Source organism: Melopsittacus undulatus, chromosome 8 (genome assembly GCF_012275295.1).
Source record: "Melopsittacus undulatus isolate bMelUnd1 chromosome 8, bMelUnd1.mat.Z, whole genome shotgun sequence".
Taxonomy (NCBI): Eukaryota; Metazoa; Chordata; class Aves; order Psittaciformes; family Psittaculidae; genus Melopsittacus; species Melopsittacus undulatus.
The window spans coordinates 35080866-35101445 of record NC_047534.1 but is presented as its reverse complement, the minus strand read 5'-3'; the positions used below and the strand labels follow the sequence as shown (position 1 = coordinate 35101445).

Here is a 20580-nt window from a genome sequence, read left to right as displayed (position 1 = left end):
GTAGAGCGCTTCATCCACAGAGTCCTCTTGATCAGGTGGTCTGTAATAGATCCCCACAGTAATGTCCCCCATAGCTGTTATCCTTTTAACTCTGCCACACAAACTCCCTTGACTGATCACTAGTCCCCAGACAGTTCCATACCCTCCAGCCTATCCCTGACGTAAACAGCGACTTCCCCTCCGTATCTGCTGGACCTGTCTTTTCTAAAGAGCCTGTAACTTTCCAACGCTCCAGTCATAGGAGCCATCCCACCATGTTTCTGTGATGCCTATTATATCATAGCCCTGTAGATGTGCCCACATCTCTATTTCCTCGTTTGTTCCCCATGCTATGGGCGTTTTATAGAGGCATCTGAGCCAAGCTCCAAATGAAGCCGGCTCATTTGCTGAAGTGGCTGAAATATCTCTACATTGCTCCAAGCATTTATTATAGGTGCTGGCAACTGACTGGGTGTGTTGGGATGGAATGATGTCCCCCTCCCCCTTTAACTAATGAATATTTAACTTTGTTATGATCAGAAGCTTTCATGAGAATTACAGTAAGTTTTTGTGCAATTGAACCCTCCCCAAATTATAGAAGCCAAGAATTTTAAGCCTCAGTTCTCTGTTTTTTAAGTATATATGATACAAATGATACAGTTGTTGATACTTTATCAAAGCTCCCATCTCTGCCCAATTCACATCATTGGATATTTTTATGTGAAGCTAATCTCCTTCACAGAGAAGTGCCAGCATTTCAAGAGAATGAATTGTAGGGTTAGGTGGTTTTGAGCAGGCTAAAAAAAATCCCCAGATGTGCTTTACTCTGAGCAAGAACACATCAGAGAGTTTTAAGTTCCAAAACGCACTTCCATTTTCCTTTGATGTTTCGTCAGCACCTCTGTTACTGAAGTATTGCATGACAGTTTGCTTCCATTTGTGAGGCTTCTTCTGCTAATATTTTTAAAGTTAACTTTTACAGCTGTGGGAGTTGAGGAAGGAGAGACAGAAATGGCTTGAAAGCAGTATTTTTCTGGTGACAAGTGTGGCTTTCTTTCCTAGAAAGTATGCTCTGAATTATTTTCAGAGCAAGGTGCTTATTGCTTATCACAATACTACTTTAACGTACTAATTTGATTTCATGGATTTGTGTCTGTCTTTTTGTGATATGTTCTTTGCCAGCCCTGAAGCCCAAATCTAGTGTTTTTAGTGATCTGTTTGGAAAACTGGGAACACCTGGCATGATATGTTGCTTATAAAGGTCTGCTTGGTACTTCCTTATTCAGAGCAGTCTAGTGAAAGTGTTGGGATTTCTGCTACTTCAGTTATTTATCAACTTGAAGATTACTGTTTCTAAGCAGACTGAAACTTCTGTGTGCATATTGCAGGTTTGCATGTATTGTGTTTTGTAATCAAGACTGGCCATGTTTTCTTTCTTTTTTCTGTATGTAAGAGCTTCAGGCTACTCATTCTGGATGTTTTTGTGGAAATGTATTGCCTTAAAAGACTGTTATGTTAAATAATTTATTTTCTGCTTTTGTTACAGTGGTTATTAGACAGCACCTATAATAAAGCAAAAGGTCTAAAGAATTTATTTTATTTGAATAACTACATGTGTTAATGTTAGGAAAAGTTTTAATACTTCATCTAGTAAGGCACTAGATCAAGGAAAATTGCAATTCTTTCAATATTAAAAAGCCAAACAGAATATAAGAGACAAAGATTAACTGTAGCTTTGTTTTGTTACACAAAAGGTAATAAGAAGCTTCCCTGGTCTTGTCTTATCTTCACAGATACTCTGCAACCTGCTTGCAGGAAGAAATGTTTTGGACTCTTAATCAGCTTTCTTCAAAGGCTTTAATAGAACTTTACCTTCTAATGGTTATATGCGCTTTGGTTGGGAATATGGTTATGAATTCAACTCCTAACCATTTTCTGCTCATACAAATCAATTTACCTTATAAATTTAGCTTAAGCATAGAATTTTATCTTAGTCTGAAAGTGGATCAGTTTGATGTTTCTTGAATGGTGTTCTGAGACTTACAGAGAGATTAATGTTAATTTCTGCCTTTGAACTAGGTTTTGTTCAGTCTAGTCTTAAAATAGACCTATTATGAGATGAGTAGGTAGGACAAGTCTGGCTGTTTAGCTTTTGTCTGCCAACTCAGTGTGAGTGAACTAAATGTTTCAACCATCCCAGTGTTGTAGAAGTGCTTATTTAACATAGGATCTAAAGCTTTGCTTCTTGGGGTTTTTTTTTGTGGTTGGGTTTTTTTTTCAGTGGTGGTATGGGTTTTGTGGTTTTTTAGGCTTAATATGATTTGCAATTAAATGGCTGGTTTATCATGTTTTGCAGTTCATAGGAATTACATTGTTCCCTTTGAAAGAGCAATGATTTGGTGGTGATGGAGTGCTGCCACTGACAGATGGACTCACAGGAAAGAAGGTGAGAACAAATAGCCAGGTGAAGCCACAGAGACTGCCTGAAATATGCCAACTTAGAATCATTCTGTAAAATTAAGTGATGTCAGCTTACTCCTTATAGGACTTACACTGAAGGGAAGAGGAGGAGTAACTTAGCTCTAGTTTCAGTTATGTCTCAAACACTCAGTTTATTACAACAGCAATTTAAGTTGGTTGTTGTAACTTGTGAAGGAATAGCCATAGGCTAAAATCTTGAAAATAACATTCTCTGGTGCACAGTAAATCTTACCTGAACCTGGATCAATAGCCCTGAAGTAGACTAAACTTTTGCTCCTTGTTTCTTCCACTAAAGATGCGTGACAGAGGTCAGATATTTTTGGGATGGAAAATTAGTGACTTGTAATAGACCTTGGTATGGCAATGTCCAAATTTGTCTTGCACTGTTCTCTGAAGATCTTTTACATAGATAAAAGCCCAAATATGAGTTTTTGTACTGAATTTATTGCACAGTATGTTGATGAAAAAGCTTTGATATAGTGTTGTGTTCTTTGGTGTGCTTTGCCCACCTGAATAAAATCCACATTTTGGTTTTAGGTAAATGGCCTAATTATGATGTTGGATTTTTCTAACTTTTTTTCTGGCCTATATGTTACTCAATTGGTTCCTTTTTAATTTATTTCTATTCTGAGCACAAGTCCGAGGTATTTAAAACGCAAGATGGACTCTGCATTTTAATAGCATATATAATGTTTGGGTTAAATGACTCATCTGAATTTTAGAAGAGTTCTTCACTGTCACCTTTCTCTCTTTTTTTTAATTTTTTTTTCCCTGGGGAAGAGCCCAGGAGCTAAGAGAGGTCATTCCCCTCTCGTAGTTATTCTCATCTTGAAAGTTTCAGAGGCGGATTGTGAAAAGGCAGATTGTGAAAGATTGTTCATCCCATGTACCACAGGTAGCAACAGTTTTAGTTTCAGAAAATCAGTTGCCTGCACGAGGAGGTGTGATAATGAAGGCACAGACTCCAATTGTGGTGCAACCAAAATTGTTTATTTATTTACAGGCTTTTTATAGACCCCTGCTTAGTGGTTAGTAATTGTTAGCATGGGTTAGTTTCTTCTTGGTACTTTTCGCAGCATCATACACTTTTCCCAACCAATCCCATTATTGTTCACGCACTTTTGCTTGAACAACTTGTCTGTTCTCAGATATATAAGCACATTTTTCTGTTACCACTTTCTGCTACATTATTACTTCCCATTTTGCTTGAACACATTCTTTTGTCCCTTCGGTCCACATTGGGTACTTTCATTAGCTCCTGGGGAAGTCCCATGTACAACATTACATCTTTGTCTTCAGTAACTTCTTTGTTTCAATATCTGCAGTTCTCAGAGATTATCTCTGTTTTAACTTAGATTCCTCTTGACTCCCATGGTTTGCAGCTGATGGGGGTCAGGATGTTTGTGCTGTCGTTCAGGTCTGCTGGCACAGCTTCTTGTGCAGCGTTCCCCACAAGTAGGGCCTTATGGCTTTTGAATGTGCTACGTGCCTAAGCTGTCCACAGTACAGCCTATAAGACTAACTTTTCCTGGGTTTGCTTCAGTTTTGGAATGTGTTTATTTGTGCCCTTTCTTCTAGACTAAGATTGCTGTTCTGTCAAAGCTTTTCTCACTGCCTTATGTATTTATCTTCACAAGTGCATGCAAAGCTGCAAGAACTGGTTTATGTGGGGAGTAAATGACTTGACTGTTGGTAAATAAGGAGCTAAACCTACTTTTTCCTGAAGGGTGAATAAGTCTGTTCTACATAAAGCTTAAAGAAACTCGAAGAAAACTCTTAATTTAATTTGACATGCTGTCAGTGTATACTGATGTTTAAACTGACTTTTTGTGTTTGTTTAAATCCAGTGATTCAACAAATTGTTAAAACCATGTTCAAAGTTTTGAGGAATTTCTTTGTGCTGAATGGGAGAAGCTGCTGACTGAGCATTCAGAGCAGAGTGTGTTGAAGTGTAAAACCAGCTTTGGATAGTTCCAGTCATTCCTGCAAGCCCAGATACTTCCATACATTTTCAGGGTCTTTTTTTCCCTGTGTTGAATTAATTTGAATGTCTGGCATATTTGAATCAAAGAAACTTACTAAGAAGTAAAAGAGGAAAAAAACCCAATGGAAACATAAATAAAACCTAATAAACCACAAATGTTCTTTCTAAGACAGGAAGAGTTAACATTATAAATCTCATTGTTCAGATAGGAACAGAGTAGCTTACATGTGGGTGGAACTGATAGAACAGTCTCCTTTGGCGTATAATGTCAGAACTGTGTATTAATTTGTTCTCCTTGGTATGAGCAACAAATAGAATATATAATATAAAGCTGTGAATAATATAGTATGTATCAGTAGTGAATAAAATAAGGTTTACTAGTGACAAGATCAGCTTTTTTCAGGCAGTAAAGTACAAATGAAAAAGAAACTTAATGATTTCAAATAGAAGGTATTTTTTTCATTTAAATGACATTTAAATTAAGATTACTGAACTGTAAGTGAAATATGTTGGCTTTCTGAAATTAAAACTAATGCCTGAACTATTAAGCCTTTCTTACACATGTGAGAAGCAAACCATGGGTTACTGAACTATGGAAAACTTCAAGTGGATTCTGTATTTCCCCCACTCTTTTTGTAGCTCAGAAGAGGCAGAAGGAGCCAAAGAGAGAGGCCTGGTCTATGTTTGGAAGGCTGGTTCCTGCTCTGTAACTCCAGAAAGGCTTCTGGGCCTCAGTGGAAAGACTGTATTACAGGCAGCCCTTGGGATACATCATGGGTTACTTTTAACAGAAGGTAATAATCATCTTAATTGTAAAGATTTGGGGCAATAACAAGCTTTAGTTATTGCCAAATTTTCCTATTTTAGACTTTGTTTTTCATTCTCTCTGTGTCTCATGTGCAACTTTTAAAAGGCTAGATTTTTACCTTTGCCAGTATTTCCTCCTGAGTTACAAGCTACTTAAAACTGTGTGGAGTAGATGTTATACACCTAGTGTCTTCTTTTGTACTTCTTGTTTTTTAACAGTGTCTCTGGACTTCCTTTTTAAAGATAGTGATTTAATCTGGACAGTGTTAATTCAAAACAGTGCTGTTCCTCATGTCTTTCATTCAAACAAGTACAGAAAGAGGTTCTCTTGATGTGTAAGAGCTCTTGTTTCTGCGTCCTTCAGGAAGAACTTGTAGCTAGTAGGTGAATAGCGTGAGTCTTGGTCTGTGAGCAGCTTGGCACTCTGAATCTAAGTATTTCTAAAAGCCAGTCCCTTTAAGTGTTTGCATAGCTCAGTCCTTGTACTTGATCATTGGGCATAGAGTTGTAAAGAGTAAGTTGGAAGCTTCTTTATTTTTCTCTGTTTTTGAGGGACAGAATCCAGGTTATTGGTGAGTCTGCCTTAAGCACCTCTTCTGTACTGGAATTCTGGAACTCCCAGAGGCTTTTGTAAAATATATTTCTTTTGCAATTAAAAGGTCTTTCTGTGTGTGTTCTTGCCCCATGTTTGTGGATATGATTTACAGTTTTTTCTATTGCTGAGGAAACAACTGTTCATTTCAAAAATAGGTTTCTTAGCAAAGTAACTTGAACTGGCATTGTTCCAATCTTTTCAGATAATGCTAATGATATTTTGCAGAGGCTGCAGTATAACATCAAACCGGTGGCAAGATGTATTTATGCACACCCCACCACCACTTCCACCTGATAGGGCAACACTATTTTACTGTAGGGATGCAAACAATACAGTTTGGTAATACTAGATCACTGCATGGAGAGATGAGCTCTGTACTTTGCCATGCTCTTCATGGTTGTATGTTCTTAAAATAGAAACAATAAATACACTTGGGTACAGTAGCATTATTTTGTTAAACAGTGCATGGGTGCACAGGGAAATGTTAACTGTGCCATACAGAATGTAACAGTGGCAATAGTAGAGAGCAGCCAGCAGTCTTCATAGATCAATAGCAATAGTTCCACTGAGTCTAGAGTAAGCTAAAAATTGGTATCTATCTAAATTTCCCTTCAAATCTTGGGTTTGTTTTAATTTCATGAGACTCATGCTAGGTTGTTCTTTTTTTTTTTGTTTCTCCCAGGTGGAGAGGTCTACAGCTTTGGAAAACTGCCCTGGAGATCAGGAACGGAGGAGTCATGTGCTAATAGTCCTATCTTAGAAAATACTTTGCTTGGGCACCATATTATTACAGTGGCAGCTGGCAGCTTCCATAATGGAGCTGTAACAGAAAGTGGTGTGGTGTACATGTGGGGGAACAATTCTGCTGGCCAGTGTGCAGTTGCTAATCAGCCATGTGTACCAGAGCCACAACCCATCAGTATTTCTGATTCTGAAGCCAGTCCTCTGTTATCAGTAAGGATTTTGCAGCTAGCATGTGGAGAGGAACACACGCTGGCACTGTCACTAAGCAGAGAGATATGGGCTTGGGGGAGTGGCTGTCAGCTCGGCCTCATAACAACAACTTTCCCAGTGACAAAGCCACAGAAGGTAGAGCACCTGGCAGGGCGCGTTGTACTCCAGATTGCCTGCGGAGCCTACCACAGTCTGGCTCTGGTACAATGTCTTCCTGTGCAGGAAATGAAGCCTATTCCAGAGAGGTGCAATCATTGCAGCCAACTCCTAATTACGATGACGGACAAGGAAGATCATGTAATCATTTCAGATAGTCACTGTTGCCCACTGGGCGTAGCACTGTCTGATAACCGACCAGAAAGCCATGCATTCTGTCCCTCACTGGAGACCCTTGAAGGAAAAAATGTATCAGGCAGCCAAAGCCAAGACTGCCAGAAACCACTTGTGGAAGAACATTCGGTTGTTGCTTTAGAAGCTGATGGAGCAAGTGTGTTTTCCAGTAACAATGGACAGGAAGACAGTGTAATTTCTAGTCCTGGAAATACTCTGTTCCCAGAGAAAAAAGGAGTGAAAGAGTACTTAATCAGTTTGTCAGATCGCTCATTAAGTGAGAGCCTGGAGAAAAACAGCTGCCCAGAACCTGAGCAGGTTGGTAACTAGCTCTAACTTTGCTACAATTCTTCTTGTATAAGTGACAATGTTACTCTTCACAAATGAAACGTGGTTAGTTTAGTATAGCTGTGGTGATCCTACAGTTTCAGGGTTTTTCTTATCATTGATGGTTCTCAACTTTTAAGCAGAATTTTTTTTTGTCCTCCATCCATGTTCACTTGTCAGGCTTTAATGTGGGCAGCTTTGACTGTGCTGTAGTCTCTCTTCTTCCTCTGGTTTACAGTACCAGAGCCAAGGAAACCAATTTCCCATTCTCTAGCTGGTTTACAGTGTGTGGGTTTCCCAGTTGTGTGTGGGTTTCCCAGTTGTGTGTGGGAAACCAGCAGTAAGCTGGTAGTTGCCTAACTTACCTTTAAGGTAAAACCTTATTTTCTAAACATGGAATGAATCCTTCACAAATCTAATTGCTCAATCAGTTAAAAATTGTAGATTGCAAGAGAAGATAGTGAAGGTAATGTTAGTGTTGACCAAAAGGCTTCTGATGTTAATCATGTAGAGGTGGCATAGACTCATAAACAGGGATGGGAAATACAGAAGTACTACTCTGTGTTTTGGAAATGGTTCATTGATGCTATTTGGATGCGATAGCAGAACAGTAAAGTAATAATTTCTTAATAAGCATCAGAAAATGCTTAGGTTCATTCTTGCTTCCTGGTTCTTGAACCTTTATCACAATGTCTCTGCCAAAATACTGAATTTCCCACTCTTTTGAAAAAGAAGTTTATTTGGGATGGGAGGAAGAAGATAAAACTCCAAAGCTGTTGGACAGAAAACAATCCAAAATCTTGCAGTGCAGTCTGGCAGTCCCACTACAAGTACTCTCTTGCTAGGTGGCATATGGTAAGGGTAACGTCTGTAAGGTAACCTGCCACTTTGTGGCCCAGGATGCAAAATCATAGCAGAATTCTCAAAGTGTCTTTTGTCATACAAAGTATGGTGTAGACATCAATGTCTTCATTTTTCTTAATAGTTACAGTAAGAAGTTTTTCACAATGGTTCCAGGAGATAAGTTTTACAGTGCCTAATAAATAGCTGATTTTTATTATCAACTCTAATTGGAAAAAGAGTAATGGTATTAAAACAAAAACAAACTGTCCAGGAACTTGGTGATTCAGCAAGCTATGTGTTCCTATTCTGAGGTAAATTTATTTCAGAGAAATCAACATTGTGTGAGCACAGTTGTCCTGCCTTTTGCTAATAAAATGCATTCTAGCAGTTTGCGGGCCCCTCAGACTCCTGGGAGAGCTCCTGCCATTAGGAAAAGACTGAAGTGCACAGTTCCATGCTCCCTTTCTCAATTCCTTGTCCCTGGAATACTTCTAGAGTTCTGTTTCCCTTGTACAGTTCCAGGAATAAGCTTGGAATTGGTTCAATGAATCTTGACAGAGTTGAGCATATGTGTGAATAGCAGAGCTGAGGACTAACGTAATGTTTCTGCATTAGTAAAAATCCTCTGTTTCTCTTTGCTTTTCTATACATACTGAGTTTGCTCTTCTATTGAGTATTGCTAGGCATGCCTTTTATAAATAGGAATTAAATGCTAGTAAACAGGACCAAGCCCAATTCTCTAGCCTAAACTTTCACAAAAAAAAGTCAAAAATTTTGTTCCTTCTTGTAGAATAAAATTAGATGTAATATTGATATTACTTCACACCATGTATTAGGTGGGAAAGTGGATCTTTGCTGCCTTCGTTTTAACATTCAGACTATTTGCCACATAGTCTTGTGCATTATTTCTTTATTTGGTGGATAAATTGATTGCTATTATAGGTAACCACATGCTGGTACTTATAATTGCTTTCAGTTAGGTTGTCCCTAGTGTGACTTGATGATTTTATTGACCAAGCTTTATATGGATACAACAGTAGTGTAAGGGGACACATAGGCCCCACAAAGTCTTAGATAGACCTTGAAAAATGAATCCATGAATCACTGTTTTCCCTTTAACATACAGAAGAGACCTCTCTGTAAATACAGCATTCTCACTGATGCATTTCAATTGGTGGTGAAGAACTTGGTAATAAGCCTAAAATGAAATCCCTCTTTATCTTTTCATATTTGTTTGGAAAGATTTTTCTTTTATGTGTTTAAAGAAACCAAACAGACCCACGGTCTCTATGGATGAGTTTGTACTAGGCAAGTGCAGCAGACAAAGCCCAGTCTGTGTAGAAATGGTGCTTGGTCCTACGTTAAAAAAATATGATTCTGAGTAATAGATGTATGCCCAAGTACAAAAAACGTTCTTATAATGTCTGTTCAGTATAGCATGTATTTTGAGTAGGGAATACATATATCATCTTCCTACTGTTATGTGCTCTCTGGTGTGATAGTCTTTAATTTTTTCTTTGGTTTTAGCCTTCACAAGAAGAACAACTCAGTGCTTGTATCCCTGGCCCTCCAGGTACCAGCACATCTGCCTTGAACAGCTTGGTGGCCTCTTGTGCATCAGCAGTTGGGGTGAGAGTAGCTGCTACATATGAAGCAGGAGCACTGTCTCTGAAGAAAGTAATGAACTTCTATGGCACACCTTCAAGTGAATCAGGATCTCAGTCTGGCGGAGGTTCCCCAGGGCCTGAAGCTCTGAAAGACAGTCGAGAAGAGCAAGTCAGACAGGAATCCATGCAGGGGAAGAAGAGTTCCAGTTTAGTAGATATTAGAGAGGAGGAATCTGAAGGAGGAAGTCGAAGGCTTTCCCTGCCTGGCTTGTTGTCACAAGGTAAAAAAACATGCTGGGGAAAGCCAGCTGGAAAAGTTATAATAATGTGGAGGTTTAACTGAAAATGAAACATTGATTGGACACAAATTAATTATCTAGCAAAGGTGTCTGAATTATAAAATATACCTTAGGACTTGGAAGCAGCAGAGGGAGTGAAGACTGGCAGATACTGCATGCTAGGAAAACCAAAAGCATAGCAGGCTTACAAATGTTCTTAGTAAAGTAAGGTAAAGGAGGCACGTTGTGGTAGTCTGGGCATCTTATCGCAAAATGGCAGCAAACTGTCTTTCATGTAGGTTGCATAGTACATAAAAATCTGTGTGGCCTCTAATCCCTAATACACTGAGCTGGTTTTGAGCCAGAGGCCTAGAAATATTCCAATTCCCACTACCAAACTTAAAAGCTAATGACCTTCTTACCTCATAGATTCTAGTGTGAATTGCTCTAAATGGGTATGGTTTAGTTCTATATTGATCTTGGATCTGAGGGGAGGATTTTAGGAATTATTCAGAACTGCAGGGTTGTATTTTATTTCAAAACATACTTTTTTGATGTACAGTTTGTTTTGGTTCATTTGCTTCAGTAAAACTGTAGTTCTCATATGCCTGTTGCCCTTAACAGCTGGTAAAGAATTAGTTGGGATCTGTCTACTTTTAACATGTACGTTATCTCTGTTTATCTGTAACCTGTCTTCTTGCATGGCAGCCTTTGCTCTCAATCTTAATTAAGATCTCCTTAAGAAGTCTCAATCAGTTCTCAAATAGTGCTATTATTGTGTAACACACAGTCTGAATGCTACATTTACCTAAAATGATGAGCAATTTTTCTATCTCTTGGCCTGTTTTCAGTTTCTCCTAGGCTCTTACGGAAGGTAGGGCGGGCAAAAATGAGGACTGTAGCTCTGACTCCAACCTACAGTGGTGAGGCTGATGCTCTTTTACCCTCTCTAAGAACGGAGGTGTGGAGCTGGGGAAAGGGGAAAGAAGGACAGCTAGGGCATGGTGATGTTCTACCAAGGTGAGATTTCTTTGGTCAATGTTTGGGTTTTTTTTCTTTCACTCAATAGGTCACTTAGAAAATTTTGACTATTAAACTTTCTCAAATTCTCAAATTTGGTCAGCTGCCTTGCATTGTGTCCTTGTTCTTTTAAATCTTGTGACCCAAGTTCCTTTAAGTGACATGTTTTGTTACTCTCTTGTTAGTGGATGTCAATCAGTTATGACTTTTCCCCTATAATCTCTAGGATTTTGGTGATATTTTGACTTAGTCCAAATTAAGATGAGGTTTATCATCAATTTGTGCTCTTAATGACCTTCTTGACCAAGCTAGTTGATTGCCAAAAGACTCCATGTATATTTGTTTTCTCTAATTTGTTTTGGGAAAAAATAAAACTTGGAATTTATTTCTCTGTTAAGATGCTCTTGATAATTTTTTCTTCTCCCTCCCACCATCCCCCATGGGTTCTGGGGATTGACAGGCTTCAGCCACTATGCGTGAAAAGCCTAGATGGTAAAGAAGTGATTCACCTCTCTGCTGGTGGCCATCATTCCTTAGCACTCACTGCCAAATCTCAGGTACAAGTGCCTGTTATCATTTATTTCTTATCTATGACATAATTGTCACATTTGGTGTTTCCTAAGTTTTTGGGGTTTTGCTTGTAAACTCTTGTTCCCATCTGTGGGAGGCAACTTGAAAGCAGTGTGGAATTTTAATTCTCTTAATGCCAGCATTCTGCATGTACCATCAACATTATGATTAAAGATTGACATGACTTGATTTGGCACATTCCATTTCTGAATGTGAGAAGACAGTTTGAAAATACAGAAAGACAGTGGAGATTAGGAAAGTGTTTCTTGGTAGGTGAATCTTATACCCTTGACTTGTGTGTGTGTACACTTGATGTGTTATACTACTACAATTCAGTATGTGTCCATGTATATAAACTTGCATTCTGATGTTTAGCTGTGTTTCTTACAGGTGTATTCATGGGGCAGTAATAGCTCTGGCCAGCTTGGTCACTTGAACTCCCCAACAACAGTCCCTCGTCTAGCAAAGGTACTTCCTGATTTCTGCATTTTTCTTTCAGCTGGGGGTCTGTTAGACAAGTTGAGTGCAAAGTAATTTCTAGAAGATGACCTTCTTTATGGATCCATGTGCTTATACTGTGAAAGAGATCCTAGATGAGCTTGTGAAAAATCTACCTAAGAAATCTTTTACCCAGACTTCCACTGGTTTTTTACTACCTTGAAGTTTTAAAACCGAGAAATGTGGTTGGTTGTATCTTACCAAATTTCACTCTAAATTGTGTTCAGTTTCTCTAATACCAGTGTTGTAGTGCTGAAACTTCAAATCCTTTGGAACACTGGTCTTATTCTAAAAACTGCTTCTAGCATTTTTTAACTTTGCTAGTCCATGCCTATATTTTTTTGTTTGTTTCTGTATTTCCAGGCCTGTTTTGGCAGTAGGATGTCTATTTGTTTTGAACTTTACATGACATTGAGTGAATAGCCAAATAATGATTCTGGGTTAGACCAGACCCTTGCCTATGTTTTGCGGCGCTTGTCTTAGTGAAAGGCTAGCTGCAGAGTTTTCCTGCTTAGGCCTTATGTAAATTAAGGTACAGTATAATAACTGTCTCCCAAATTTATTGATGTCTCAATTCAATGTAGAGGGCAGAATAGTGTCCCAACTTTAATCAAACTCACCTGACACCCATTTGAAAATAAAACTGAGTTATAATTTAAAGACAATTCAGCCGCTAGAAAGAGTGGAAAGAAAGACAATTTTCAGTGTACATACAGGAAGTGTGTTTGTTTATGAGATTCTGAAGTTGAAAAATTACTAGCTATTGCAGTACTTTTCTTGGCAGGTTTATTACGTGCATGTGTGGCTAGAAGAGCTAAAACTATTCCCTCCTTCCAACTTTGGATAGTTATTTCTAATGGCTTTTCCTTCCTCATGAATTTCAGGTGTGTGGCAATGGTGTTTGGACTACAGCAGCAGGACTAGATTATTCCCTCTTCCTAGCAGATGAAGAAGATTTCCAACCTGGTTTATATTACAGTGGTCAGGAGATACCAGCAGAAAATAGCTTGTATGAAAACAGCTGTACTAAGAGTCCAGCTTTGTTGCTATCCTGTAGTAAGGTAAGTAGTATTTCCTCTAAGTTTAGTGCAAATCATACTGATGCTTTTTGGAAATGGCACAGAGCTGGTTGTTCAATTAGCTTTAATGGTATCAAGTAACCGGTTCCTAGCGGTCAAATTAGGAGTGCAGTGTATTGAGGACAGAGAGGAAGCTTAATCAGTATTGTTTTCTTCCCTGCCTGTTTCTTGGTCTTCCCTTTGATGGCAGGGAAGTGTTTCCAGTGTGTCTATTCAATTTCCTTCCATGTGTGCATGCTGCAAAAGTGCACCCTTATGTTGTGCTGTTTTCACCATAGTCCTCAAGTGTTTATTCTTCAGTACTATTGCTCTTCATTTTCCTGTTGTTCACCAAGTGATTGAAGGTACCGTCTACTCTATTCCGTTCTGCTTGCTGCACATCTTGTTTGTGAGTGGGCAGAAGGTCTCTCTGAGTTTGGCACTGTCTCTTTCCCTCCCCCTCCCTTTCTCATGGGTGTAGAGGACGAACTGAACAAAAGTACCAAAATGTGCATTTGGATGTTTATGGGAAAGAGGAGGTGCCCCTGTGCGATTTTCTTCATCAAGCTAAGTCTTGTATCCTGCTTTGAAATTGGCGTGATAGGGGATTGTGTACTCTGGCTGCACATCCTCTTTCAAGTTGTTTATGATTTCAGATCAACCTGAATTTAAGGTAACAAAAAGGAGATCAGGAGGGTAGAAGCAGCTCTGTCTCAGCTCTTCTGGGTCTCATTGCTACTTCTCTACGTTGAGCAGAATAGCAGTTGGAGAGGGATTTTGAGGAGGGGTGAGGATTTAGACTCTGGGTTCATGTGTATGCATGTGCTCAGTGTTTCAAAGGAATCCTATATCTAACAACAAAGAAATTAAAAGTAGAGTCTAAACACTGAATTACTGTATGGTACTGCATTTGAACCAGAATTACTGAGGAGCCACAGGGCATCAGTGGCACTTGTGCTGACTGTAGAGAAGAATTTTCTTCCCAGATAATGTGGAAAGCAAATACCTGCTAATATCTGTACAAATATTACTTCTGGTGTTGGTCAAGTTATTAGTATTAGTCCAGTTTATTGATACTTTTATCAATAAATTCATGTCTTTCCAGGTCCAGAAAGGACTTCTAGGTCAGGGTGCAGCCATAATATTAAAGTCTTGCTATTCTCACTTTGTAATCAATAGGAGAAATAGCTGCTGTAGTAATATTATTTAATATCATCTTTTTTGGTATAAGCATGATGTATATGGCAGTTCTTACAGTGACTGAATTTAAGGTCACTCTCTCTTAAACATGGAGCAGTTGTATGAGTCACCTTAAAAGATGATCTATTTATTGTCCATTAGGATCTGTCAATACCAGGAAATAAGCAGCATTGATTGTCTCATAAATATTTCTTCTACTTTTGTCATTCTTATATTAAGCCAGTATTGAATGGGTTGTTTGTCACTGTAGGCAATTAATACTTACTATCAGTGCACCTAAAGATATGGTTTATTCTGCATCACCCTGCTTGTAAATTGGAGTGTACACAAAAAATATTTCAGCTGGTGTTTTTGTCTTTTCTGTTTTTCATCTTTCAGATAGGGTACATAAGCAATGTGATAGCTGGTGGTGACAACTGTCTGGTCTTAGTAGACAAAAACGTAATGGGATATATTGCCAGTTTGCATGAGTTGGCTTCTACTGAGAGAAGGTTTTATTTCAAACTGAGTGAGATCAAATCTCAGGTTCTTAGACCTCTTTTAGGTTTAGGTAAGAACTTCTTTTAATATTTTCTATTATTTCCCCTATGTTCCACAACAGATTGCTTTATGCAGAATTTCAAAGTAATTATATATCTTTTAGATAAAGCTTTATAAATCAAGGTCTTGCTCTTCACCCTTATTTAGATGAACTAGTGAAATGCAACTGCATTATGACATCTGCAATATGTTGTTAGTGTGTGTACTTTCCTGACTATTTCACCTGAAATGTAATTATTTTTTGCTGTATTCAGTCTAAAATTGTTAAATTCCTGGATCTGGATAATGTAGCCAGGAGGTGAAATTGCTGATAAAACATCTAAGCAGCACCTTGTGGTAATTCTCTTTATTAATGAGTGCTGCTCTTTCGTAAGGTAAGAGAAATTGCTTTCTGGTCTGTTGCAGATAATCTGGGCAATGCAAATACAATCCAGTTGTTGCAGGAAATGGCAAGCAGGTTCAGCAAGCTGTGCTATCTCATTGGTCAACATGGAGCTTCTTTAAGTAGCTTTCTTCATGGAGTAAAAGAAGCCAGGAGCTTGGCCATCCTGAAGCATTCCAGTCTCTTTTTGGATAGTTATACCGAGCAAGTATCCAATTCCCTCTCACCTCGAGTCTCTGCAGGCTTAACCTACTGACCACAAGTTAGGGGAAAAGTAGATTGTAAGAAGAGCTACATAACTAACTTGTGCAAATTGTGTTCTTGCTATTTAAGATGTATGGAGAGTTTTACACAAACTAATTAATTTTGTGGTGAGCTATGTATTTCAAAGTCTTTGCCAGTGGAGTGCATCTGACAGCTTCAGTTTCCCTAATGTAAAACTCTACATACAAACTCATCTTTGGTTGCTGTTGCATACCTGTAAGAAGGTGACATGTTCATCACTTAATAGTAAGGATCTTGTAATATAATGTAGTAGAGTTACTATGGCTAGGCTACTAAGTAAAGCTACCCTTGGGGGTTTATTGGGGCTGCAAAATATTGCAGTAGTAATTAACTAAAAACCTGTCTCCCGGAAGGATAATTCTTCTGCCCTGGCATGTATGCCTTGTGTTAAAGGCAGCAGCAATGTGGAATAGGAATGCGTGTTCTATGCTCCAAGCAGGTGAATCCGAAGTGTTCCAGTAGCATTGTTTCATTGCTTAGTATTTTCACAAGTACTTAGATTACCTGTGAGAGCTGTAATACCTTTTACTATAAGTAAACTGTTGGGAATTACAGCAGTTGCAATTTCCAGAGAAGTTCTTATTTTGTAACTGAAGCTCTTCCCAATTTTAGGTATTGTACTTCAGTAACAAACTTCCTCGTAATGGGAGGATTTGCGCTCCTTGCGAAGCCAGCAATGTAAGCAAACCTTTACCCTTTTCAGGAACTTTTGAACCATACTTTAAAGACTTGTGTGTGTAATGAACATGCAGAGGCTTGGTCTCAGCTATCTCAAGTACACTAATTCCTTCTCTGTCAGATGAAGAAAAAGTTACTTCCTCTCAAATGCGATAAAAATTTAGGTTAAAATGGTGCTAAATGAGTATGCTTACTTTATCTTGAAGGTGGAGAAAGGCACAAATTGCTATAAATTCCAAGAAGAAATGTAAATACATTTCAGACAATAATTTTTGAGAGCTTAGTCTTGAGGTTATATTTTCATCATCTATTCAGTGTTTGTTAGCATTTTATTCTTTCAAAATGTTGCTGTCAGGAAAATACAGAACAGCAACCTCTCCTTTAAGAATTAGGAAGAGTAGATAATGTGGATTTACTTCATTTGAATTCTTAAAGTTTATGGAAGTACTTTAAAGTGATGCAAAAATAACAACATTTCTGCATGTGTCTTCTCTGCCTCTCAAGGTTGCTTCATCGTATTTTACACGTAGATGCTCTTACATGTGAGGAAGAAATTTCACCTTAAGCCCTGAGAATACATTTGAAGTTTAGAGATCATAAAGCTTTTTTCTCAGTTCAGTATTATTTTTCTCTAGGAAATAATGATGCTGCATCTTTCACTCTAGTGCTGTGAAGAAGTTGTAATGATGTAACGAGGGTATTTTTAACTCGTTTGAGGAATTGCTGGCTTTCCTTCCTTCTGTCCTATTTTCTGTAATGTGGGAGTAAATCTATTCCAGTTATTTTTGGAGTGCTTCAAATATAGTACAAATTATGGTATTAGACGGTACTTACACAAAGAACTTCTGCACCTGAGGACCAATGCTGAAGACTAAATACCAAATCCCACTGCAGAGACACACTGGGAATCTCTCTGCTCTGGTCAAGACTTTTAGGGAGGCTTATAGGAACTCTTAGTTCAAATATAAGCTTATTTAGAAGTAAAAAAACTGTGGATGCTGAAATTACTTAGTGAATTCATCACATCAGTTGTTGCTGTCAGGTGTCACAGCTTTCCCTAGTGCAACCAGGGTCTCAAGTGAACAGCACTGTTATACTGGGGTCTGAAACTTCAGGGAGATGTCTTGCAAGTTTTCTCCTCTTGCTTGCAGAGGGAAGTCAAAAATATCTTTGCTAATTTCCCCTTGTCCCCTTCTTGAGCGATACTGCCTTAAGTCAGTGCTTAACGATGTCAGCCTGTATTTTATGGATATTCTGTGAATTTCATGGGTATTATATGAAGGCATCAGAAGTAGTCCCAACTTTAAAAAAAAGTGCTAGCTTCAATAGCAGTCTCCATGGTTGGCAGGTTTTTGAGCATGTGCTCTGAAAGGGTAGGTGAGTGTTGTCATTAAATTATTATTTGACACTTTGACAGAGACAACTCCATGTGAGGGTTTCAAAGCACTTTAAAAATGCAAGCCATCCAGGTGGTTAAATTTAAAACTAAGAAATACGGTCTTCTCTCCAAAGAAGACTATTCTTAATGCTTGTTGAACAAGAGAGTTCTTAAATATCATTAGCAGACCTAGAAAATAGATGTTATTTTGATGTGTGAAATGGCATCTTGCTAGTTATGTAGAATTCTTAGGGACCCTGCTGTGCAATTCTCTGATCTGTTTCACTGTCCCTGGGGCCTGCTTTCTTAGTCTCACCTGATTCTTGCAGCTTGTGGTTTAAATGCCTCCCAGCTGAAATGTGCCTTAATGCAGATGTGTCATATGTGCTACCACATGTGCACACAGATAGGATGAAGGAGAGGGAAAAGTAGGTTTGTTTTCCTCTTAATGAAGAAATCCTGGTTTTGTGTGTTAATGCATTGTCTTCAGAATCATTTCCCTCTTCTTCTCTGAACTAGATTAGTTCTCCCCCTTGGAAATCAGACTGAGGATTGAACAGATTTCCTGCCTTTCTTTGAGGTAGGATGTAATTTTTCTAGTTAGGGGGAAAACTGGTCAGTTGCCTTGAACAGCAGGGGTGGGGAAGAGATTATTTCAGTATATTTAGGGAAGTGCACTGGAACCAAGTTAAGATGCTTTCAGGCCTTTTTGTATGAATCAGCAGTGTTAGAAACTTATTCATCTTAATAATGGGGAAATCATTCCGCTTGTTAGCACTTTTACTAATCAAGTGTTAAAGTGGAAAAAGGCAATCAGTTACTTTCCAAGTGAGGCAACTTGATCAACTTTCTTCAACCAGTTTAATGACTGAGCATGTGAGAGTAGAAGTAAACAAAGTTCTGTGTTAGAGTTATTATGAAAGAGCTACATGTCTGTATTGCTGTACTTCCAAAACTAAATTGGGAATACATTAATAAACAGCATGCATTTGCCTTTATAATTTGTATTGATCTGTGAAAATCCAAAAAGGGCCATTCTGGGCTCATTTACACAAAACATCACTAATGTCTTGCTGTCTTTTTTTTTTTTTCCTTGTCTCCTCCCTCTGTTCTCCAATGATCCCATCATATAGAGACTTCTTGAGTAAAAACCAGGAGCTGTTACAGAAACTGTCTGAGAAGAATGAGGAAAACCTCCAGCTAATGGAAGTTCTGAATGCTCTGTTTTTCATGCCATTTGGACGACTTCATAGTTATGCTAGAACATTGCTAAAGCTTGCCACATGCTTTGAAGTGGTAAGCTGGCTTTGTTATCTAGAACTGAATAAATACACACATGAAACTTAGGACTCGGAAATAACTGTGTGAAGTAAACACCAGGTAATTAAAAATAGCTTAGTCCTCAGAGAAGCTGCCTCAGCTTGTGTTCGCTGCAGGGAAGGCGGTGCACGTTTATTTGCGCAGTCTTACACCACACCTACACAGATCACACGACAGGTAGAAGCTTGTTACCCTGCCAGAACTTGTTTGTGTGTCTGAGCCTAATTGTAAATAGATTATTTTGATGTTTGCCTGTTACTTTTCAGTTCCATCTGGCATCTTTACTGTAGCTGCCCTTGGCTGTAGTGCTCTACTAAAAATACCACGTATATGTTAGGTAGACTTTTACCACCCATTTAGATGTATATAATTGCATTCTTTTGAAGTAAGAGGTGACTAAAGAGAAACAATAACTACTTGTACATTTATCCCAATATGGTAATTTAAAGTGTTACTCCTGCAGTTATTAGCCCTACTTCTGCTGCAGGTTGTTAAGCTGCAAGAAGGTAGATCATGTAATTGTATATTAATCATTCTCCTCTTAACATTCATGGCACTTCTGTGAGTTTTAAAATCTCCCAGCGCACCAACAGAACATGTGACCAAGAAAACAGCTTGCCCTCCACCATTACTTTATTAACCAGACTAACTGTCATATGTTGTGTTGCTGTTGGTACAGGTGTTCAGAAATGGTCTCAGGTCTGTCTTTGTTGTGCTCTACAGGCATCTCCAGAATACCAGAAGCTGCAGGATTCCAGCTCTTCTTATGAGACCCTTGCTGTCCATCTTAACAGAAAAAGGAAAGAAGCAGAATACACACTTGGCTTCTGGAAGACCTTTCCTGGGAAAATGACGGTACAATGACAACTGTCAGTCCATTAGCAGCTTAAATCTCTTGCTGGTAGCATTATACTGATGCTGCTGTCCCAGTTGCACTTACCATTTTTCTAATTAGTGTTGCTGAGGTCATGTTGCTTTAAAAAGGATGGGCCTTTACTATGTAAGACAAATAGCACTGACCTTAAGTCACAATCAGTGTGAGAAGTAAGCTGCTGTACGTTTGTTTTTAACCTTATCCATAGGATTCCTTGAGAAAACCAGAGCGTCGCTTAATCTGTGAAAGCAGCAATCGTGGCTTGTCCCTGCAGCATGCGGGAAGATTCTCTGTAAACTGGTTCATTCTCTTTAATGATGCTTTGGTACATGCTCAGGTAAGCCAGCTTATAGCCAGGAACAAAACCTTTTCTCTCTTTCAAATTACATGACACATTTTTCATACAACAAAGACAAGTTTTTGCACTGTTCACTGTAATGTTGTTTGAACACTTAAAAGCAGTATTTTTTTTTGTGCTTACACATAAATTTTAAATCATGCACTATTTTTTTAACATTTGAGTGCTGTTGCCCTATAGCTGGCATGGTTTCTGTTGGCTTTTCTTGGAGCAAGGTACATGTAAGGACCCTGT

General features: G+C 38.6%; 1 protein-coding gene across 1 annotated transcript in view; it reads left to right on the top strand.

Annotated features, from left to right (window-relative positions):
• Window positions 1-20580, top strand: part of ALS2 (alsin Rho guanine nucleotide exchange factor ALS2) — a 44037-nt gene that overhangs the window by 4981 nt on the left and 18476 nt on the right. The window contains exons 2-15 of the mRNA XM_005144638.4: window positions 2336-2425; window positions 5084-5238; window positions 6529-7448; window positions 9828-10188; window positions 11037-11205; window positions 11666-11762; window positions 12166-12243; window positions 13158-13334; window positions 14910-15081; window positions 15477-15657; window positions 16351-16416; window positions 18928-19090; window positions 19838-19969; window positions 20197-20325. Coding sequence (XP_005144695.2) covers window positions 2406-2425; window positions 5084-5238; window positions 6529-7448; window positions 9828-10188; window positions 11037-11205; window positions 11666-11762; window positions 12166-12243; window positions 13158-13334; window positions 14910-15081; window positions 15477-15657; window positions 16351-16416; window positions 18928-19090; window positions 19838-19969; window positions 20197-20325 — 2820 coding nt within the window. The 5' untranslated portion in view covers window positions 2336-2405. The remainder of the gene's footprint in view (window positions 1-2335; window positions 2426-5083; window positions 5239-6528; window positions 7449-9827; window positions 10189-11036; window positions 11206-11665; window positions 11763-12165; window positions 12244-13157; window positions 13335-14909; window positions 15082-15476; window positions 15658-16350; window positions 16417-18927; window positions 19091-19837; window positions 19970-20196; window positions 20326-20580) is intronic.